This window comes from Triticum aestivum, chromosome 7D (assembly GCF_018294505.1).
Source record: "Triticum aestivum cultivar Chinese Spring chromosome 7D, IWGSC CS RefSeq v2.1, whole genome shotgun sequence".
NCBI lineage: Eukaryota > Viridiplantae > Streptophyta > Magnoliopsida > Poales > Poaceae > Triticum > Triticum aestivum.
The window spans coordinates 8,537,046-8,544,392 of NC_057814.1; the positions used below are offsets into that span (position 1 = coordinate 8,537,046).

General features: G+C 43.2%; 1 protein-coding gene across 2 annotated transcripts; it reads right to left on the bottom strand.

The window, feature by feature from the left end:
* Positions 1–987: 987 nt before the first annotated feature.
* Positions 988–6,966, bottom strand: LOC123163971 (disease resistance protein RPM1). 2 transcript variants are annotated; one of them, XM_044581375.1, is made up of 6 exons: positions 6,776–6,966; positions 2,579–5,506; positions 2,367–2,465; positions 2,191–2,280; positions 1,613–1,816; positions 988–1,459 (listed from the first exon to the last, which is right to left on the bottom strand). In XM_044581375.1, exons 1-2 carry the CDS (start codon positions 6,889–6,891, stop codon positions 2,704–2,706), a joined length of 2,919 nt encoding a protein of 972 aa, XP_044437310.1. In that variant the 5' UTR covers positions 6,892–6,966; the 3' UTR covers positions 988–1,459; positions 1,613–1,816; positions 2,191–2,280; positions 2,367–2,465; positions 2,579–2,703. The 2 variants fall into 2 exon arrangements, with proteins under 2 accessions (XP_044437310.1, XP_044437311.1); XM_044581376.1 differs by having other exon boundaries at positions 2,363–2,465.
* Positions 6,967–7,347: the final 381 nt, after the last annotated feature.

A 7,347-nucleotide genomic window follows, 5' to 3' on the forward strand; every position in this document is an offset into this window, starting at 1 on the left:
ACATCAACTTCGGTGGTAACATGCGATGCTAACACGATGATTCGATGTAGAGCATCCACAACATAAAGCAGGCAATGACCTGCCACCGTCTTTCCACAACCTTGAAGGGGAGGAAGGAATCAATGGTTGTAAAAGGAAGGCTCCACTGCGCGTGCCACGGCCAGAGCGCACGCTTGGGGCGGCGCCTCGACGGCAGGGTCGAGATTCGTCTGTGCCGACGGGGACGGGAGGAAGGAGGAGAGGGAGATCCGGATGCACGCCGTGGCAGCAGAGGCCAATGGACAAACCAACAGAGGATTGGTTCGAAGCCTAACTACAAGTCTACAAGTCTATAACTGAGGTGCTTAATTACGCACCAAGCCTCTCCCTTGTTCAACTATGGTTGAACTATCTTATCTTCCGTCTCATGGATTCCTCAACTCTTTTGCATTGCATTGCCAGAAAGGATCACTGATAAAAATCCCGGGTGGGAAATAATGTTGATTCGTAACTGAACATTTGTTGTAACTGCTTTGTGTTAAGCTTCTAACTGTGCGTATGCGGGCAGCTCTGAACATTTTCTACTACTCCCTCCGTAAGAAATATAAGAGCGTTTAGATCACTACTTTACAGTGCATATTTCTTTACAGAGGGAGTAACTGCTAGCAGGTGCCCTATCTGGAGACGTCAAGCATATCCAGTTGTGGCTTGCTGCAGATTGTCGATGCCAATTTGGCAATGGTTTCAAGTTTGCGGAAGTTAAAATTTTGACACAGAGGCATGTGCGCGTAAATTCTTATTCCAAATTGGCAATGATTTCAGGCTTTCAAGAGCATGACCGAGGCAGAGAGGCACATGCATTTGCACGTAAATTCTGATTCCACCGTCTGATACTGCAGATTGGTCTGATGTTACATGGAGAAGGACAAGAGTGCGGCCATAGCAGCCACATTTCGTCGAATTCAGTCTGCGGAACTCGGATATAGCAGATGTGTTGAACATGAATAACAACACATGCAATCCTCATTTTTCTTCACAAATTGCTGTAAGCTTGCAAATATATTGGTAGCAACAAATGGAGAGTAATAAATCATCTCTGAAAAAGAGAGAGAGTACTAGTAAACAAAGTGAGTCTATTTTCACAATTAGTTGCAGGTCTTCAAATAAGGTTGATCCATTCCATGGGGCTCCCCAAATACCGATCGTAAACTGCTACCGAGATCTCGAAATCGTGGTAGCTTCATCTCTTCCCTTACATTGAGTTCCCCAAAGAGAAATGCACTCCTTTAACATTCGCACCTTAGGAACATCAGGTTGTATCTCAGGCTCTCAACTTCATTTTACGGCATATAGAGGCCACCACCAGCTGACTTGGAAAGCTGAGCGTGATGGCCAATTGCAGCAAACAATGTATGCAGCTTAGTTAGTAGTATCATCTTGTGTGGTGTAGTCCATTGCATTTTCCACGTCTTCTCCCCACCTGAAATTCACTTCCAGTGCATGCATTATTTTTATTTCATCAGAGAATGTATTATGTGCATGGAAGCTGGAAACAACACGAGAAATTGCAAGGATACGAATATGACACCTACAGACAAAAAAGACAAAAATAGTTGGTGCTTGCTGAACTGACCAGTTATCAGGTTGATCACTTCTTGGTTCATGTTTGAGAGGCACTTGGACCGTCAGAACAACGACAGCGAGAAGTCCATCTTGGATCAGAAAACGGTCCAATGGCTTCAGACTTCACTCGACATTATATATAAAGCGGGGCGAGAGCCTTTTTCGTGACGCACAGGATGTATGGATGTTTGTTCCCTTCAGATGGAGGAGCGCCCTGCTCAAATCACATCCATCAAGCAGAGTGCTCCAGTTCCTCATAGATATCAACATTGCTCATGTTTTTAAATAATACCATTCGGAAAAAAGGTCTTTACAGAAAAAAAAACACCTGTTCAAATAAAACTTGAAACGAGAAGATAGTCTTTACATCTCCAGCAGGTAAGTAGCACCGGCACTAACGAGAATAAATTGAACCAGTGTGTGGAAGGACATAACCCGCAAAAGATACTTCTGTTCGATTGTAATTCAGTAACACAAAGACACCCACTAAAATACAACCAGAGAAACAATTGTGTGTGCACAAAATCTGACAAACATTGCAAGAAATCAGATGGAACTAAACAAAATCAAAGGGGGTTTGAGCAGTACCAACATGGTAAAGAATGGATGGAGCAGCAACCAAAGTTATCATCGTCTTCATCATCACCATTGCCTTCAAGTGGAAACGAGCAACACCTCCTGTTAGAGAGACAAACATCATGAGAGAAACCCAGACTGAACTGAGTCATGCAAAGGAAGGGAGATTTGATCGAAGACGTACATACTTGCAAGCATGAAGGTGATCGAAGAAGCGAATGATGCACGGAGAAGAAATCAATCATCAGCTGCAACCCTCAACTCATCTTCAGCGCAGATCATCTTCACTGTTAAAAGAAAATAAACAGAAGAGAAGGGAGATGTATTGTAAATGCGTAATCAACATCATCAGTTGATAGCTACTAGTTGCTACTGAACGAAAGATAAATTAGCTACAGACCTGTCGCTCCACGTCGTCACGGCCACCACCTGCCAGGAGGAGCTCGCTCCCGCTGCTGCAGGGTCGGCATGGAGAGATGATTCCTCCCCCACTGTTGCTTCCTCCACTTGTACTGAAGCAGTAGATCATTCGACGATGTCGCCAAGGTCGTGGTGGCTCCGGTCCATCTTGAGTCGCAGGACAGGACGGTTGGGGTGTGTATCCACTTTATGTTGCAGCATACCAAGCCTTGCCACTTTACCATCCCAACCAAGTGAAATCTCCTTGAGGCTTGCAAGGTGCTTGATACCAATGATCCCTGATTTCAATCGGCAGTAGTTGATTTCTATCCTTTCTAACTGGGGCAAGGTGCCCTCCTCGAACATCAACTCTCTCAGTTGCTCCAGACTCCAAATATCAAGTTTCTTGAGATTTGCGAATGCTGCCATTTTGAACACTAACTTCCCCCCTATATAAGAGCCAACTCCAAGATAAAGGTGAACGAGGCTTGGCAGTGCACCTAGTATTTCCATGAATTTACCTTCTTCCTTTATTTGGCTCCGCAGTAAGTAAAGCTTGACCAAATGCAACAGATTCACAAACCAGCCAGGAATCTCTACAAGGCATCCACACAAGCCCAGGGTTCTCAGCAGGATAGGAATAGAGGAAACGGAGTGCAGCCACTCGATTTTTCCATTTGAGTCACTTGCCACAACAAGATAGCGGAGGAAACTGAGCTTCTGAATGGCATCACAAAGTACCTTGCATTTTTGCTTGGTGGCCCCCTGCATTGCCAAGCTTAGTTTTCTCAGTTGCACAAGCTCACCAAGCTCTTTAATTGCTTTGCGACTAGTTCGTCTGACGTCCACGGTCTCTAGTATTTGTAGCTCTTTTAGGTTGCCAATTCCTTTTGGCACCCTCACACCTATTGACCCGGACCAACGGCTAGACCATGCCATGTGGAGCTCCGCAACTACCTCAGTGCCGTCAATACGATCAGCCAAAGGTGTGAACAGCACTGGCAGACAAAATGTGGTCAGCAAACAGTCCTTGGGGTCATCCAGGTCAAAGTATTCGTAGGAACTATTTCTGGTACAACGGAGACTGTGCAGGCTCTTGAGCTTACTAATCTCAGTTGGTAGTTCTGTAATATAACTACCTCTTATGTCCAAAGTACGCAAGCCCTGTAATTTTCCTATGGACCTTGGGAGTTTATAAATATATGAATACCTTTTAGGATTAGAAAAATTCACATACTTTAAGTGGCACAACAATCCTATGTTATTGATATCCTCTTGTGTGACTCGAAATTGTGCATTCCCTAGATCCAAGATTCTGAGCATTCTTGCCTCGGGTGAAAATATTGAAGATTCCAATGGTCTCTCACTAAATATGGTCAATGACCGAACATGGCCCCAATCCATGCCAATATTCTGGAACTTGCTACCATGGTGTGCTACATGGCGAAATGTCTCTTCTGCGGCACTAGTTACATTTTCTTCCGCCACATACACAAAATTTTCATCTCTGGAAATTGAGACCATGACATCACGCACAATATCATGGACTCGACAACTCTTAACAACTCCTTCTAAATTCACACTTGAAGATTGAATCATGCTACGGTTGACAAGCTCATTAAAGTAATCATTTCCCACATTCTCAATGCTCACCCGAGCCCTCGCTCTAACAAACCCCTCGGCTATCCATCTCTCCACCAAACGTCTCCTTTTGATTTCAGAATCCTCAGGAAAGATGCTTAGATACAAAAAACATGACTTGAGATGAGATGGCAAGTGGTTGTAGCTCAAAGTAACAATCCTCCTCATTGCTTCAAGGCTAGGATTGACCTCAAGCTCTAAGGGGATTTGTTTATAGATACTCTCCCACTCTGTTACTTTTTTGGTGGCAAGCATGCCTCCTATAGTGAGTACAGCCAGCGGTAGGCCACCACACTTCTTTACTATTTTGTCAACCATGGTCTTCATCTCCTTATCATTATCCATGTCTTGATGTGTTTTCCTACTCTTTATTAGTAGCAATTTTGTGGCATCATTTGTTTGCAAGTACTTAAGGTGATAGACAAGAGATTCAGATGTGCACTCCTTAGCCAAGCCATCATCTCGTGTTGTTACTATTATCCGGCTACCTTTATTGTTTCTACTAGGAAATGCAATATCTTTGATCCACTTCCAAGAATCTATTGTCCACAGATCATCAAGAACAATGAAGTACCTCTTCTCCACTAGCTTTTCTCTCAGGTAGCTAGCAAGATTGTCTACTTGCACCGCCCTCCCTTCAAGTTCCTTCAAGCAAATCTTCAATGAATCAGCACCCAATAGCTGCCTAATCATGTCCTTGAGCATATCTATCTTGGAAAATGACTGTGAGACTGTGACCCAGGCACAACAAGAAAAATTATTAACAGTATCTTCCTTACTTTCATATGCCTTCCTTGCAAGAGTGGTCTTTCCTAAACCACCCATGCCAACAACACATATCACCTTGCAAAGACCATCTCTGGAGTCGACATCCACCATCTTAATCAACTCCTCTTTAGGCTTAGCAAATCCCACAAGCTCTGCCTCGTCAATGTTGCTAGCTGAGTGGTTGCGAATATCTTCCATGTAGGAATTCACCCCATCAATGTTGCTGGAGGCATCAACTGTGATTAAGTTATAGCGTGTGTTCCTGTTGCTGACTTCTTCAACTCTTGCTTTGAGATCACGGATTTGGTTGGCAATCCGATGGCGGTCTTTCATCTTACACATCTGCCGAGACCGGCTCTGGCTTTCCACATGCACCATAAATTCATCAAGACAATCCTCAATACCATAGGAAAGATCCCTTACTTGCTTAGCCCACACCTGCAGTACCATGCTTTTGTTCTTCGTTGCTTCTATGGACAAAAGGAATGCATGCATGGTCTCTAGCTCGTCTCTGATGAACCTTCGAAGCATAGTTTATTAGAGCTAACTCTTGGTGCCATATGGATCATGGAATGTAATAGTGCACAGGGAAGTTTGTCAAATCTATATGTCAGAGTAATTTTTATCTCACGAAGGCGAAAGGATTGACATGTATTTCCATCAGGAGGGAAAGAGCAAGAGCGCATTACAACAACGATCCAAACACAGATTCATAATATTTTATTTTCGAAACAGCGGCAAAAGGGCCCCTTTCATTAATTGAGAAGCTATTACAAAGTTATCACTCGACAAGCACATCATAAAGCGAGAAATATAAAGCAATCTCTCTCATGGCATAATGAACCCAGATTCATATATTTCTCATTGTGAGTTGCATTTGACTGATCATATCTCAGTCAAACAAACAAGACTGGATAAACAGGGAATAAGATCATGCATGTCATGGAAAACAAATTACATCCTAAAATAGGTGTGTCTATTTTAAGACATGTATTTGACAAGTCATTTTAACTAAGGATAATTTGGCAAAACGCAACTGGACAAGATCTACAAGATTTAGTTTTTGCGACCATGATGAATCCATCAAACACCTCTTTCTTGACTGCCCTTTGACAAAAATTTTGTGGCGGACGGTCCACATAGCATTTAATATTACTCCTTCGAATACTATCAATACGTTATTTGAGACGTGGCTAGACGGGATAGATTCCGAAACAGCAAGACACATCCGTGTAGGAGTATGTGCTTTATTATGGGCAGTCTGGAACTGCAGAAATGATTTGGTCTTTAACAGAACAACAAATATTCACTTTTTGCAGGTTATTTTTCAAGCCATTGCGTTGATCCGTATGTGGTCGCTACTCACTCCGACGGAGGCCAGAGAGCGTATGGTTACTGGATCTATCCGATGGAAGATGATAGCACAGGCTATTTTCAACCGGTTTGAATGGCGGTCATGTAATAGGATAGGCAATCAGTGATCCTATCTTTTTATGCCAGCCGGTTGTGGCTTTCCTATTACTTTTTAGCTCTTTGTGAGTCTTTTTCGTTCTTTGTTTGAGACATGAAGACTTGTGTTGAACCTTTTGCTTATTAATAATTATGGCCGTATGCATCGTTCTGATGCAGAGACCGGGGATCACCCATTTTTCGAAAAAAAAGACATGTATTTGACCAAAATTACACTATCAGTATGCAATTCATGTGATACAAGAATAAGTACACGCGAGCACTTTCGAAAGTGAATATAACGACTTCATCAGATTCTCTTCACATAAAGTATACATACCAGATGTCTTTGCGGACGCCAATGAGGAGGCTCATCTCAGCAGCAGCGGCAGAGGCGGCCACGCTGATGGCGCTCATCAGCATCGACCTCGCCATGCTCACCACCGTCCCCGACATCTCCGGTCGGTTCTTCTCCTCTTATCTTTCTTGATTTACAAACGCTCTCTTTGCTAAGTAGTTAGAACAACAAATATTGGTTTGTAGCCCTCACAGGTAGGTTGAGGCGTTTATATAGCTGATCCACCAAGCCCAGGAGCTCTGCCTGTGGACCGAGTCCTCTTAACACGTAGCACTCTACTAATGAATGAGCCTGTAGAGTAATACACACATCGTAATCTTAATCAATACAATAATAGTCCTTGCACGGCAACCTTTGAGCGACATAGGCTGTTTCTTTTTTGTTCCTGCGAAATTATTTTGCGGAATTATCATGGCTCATGTTGCCTCTACGTGGTGTATATATGTGCCCCACGCAAAATAAGGATACATAACCGCACTAGCCGGCCAATGATCACAATTAAACAGCAAAAAATGAGCTTGCCGTGGAACAAATTCATATGATATTATCTTATT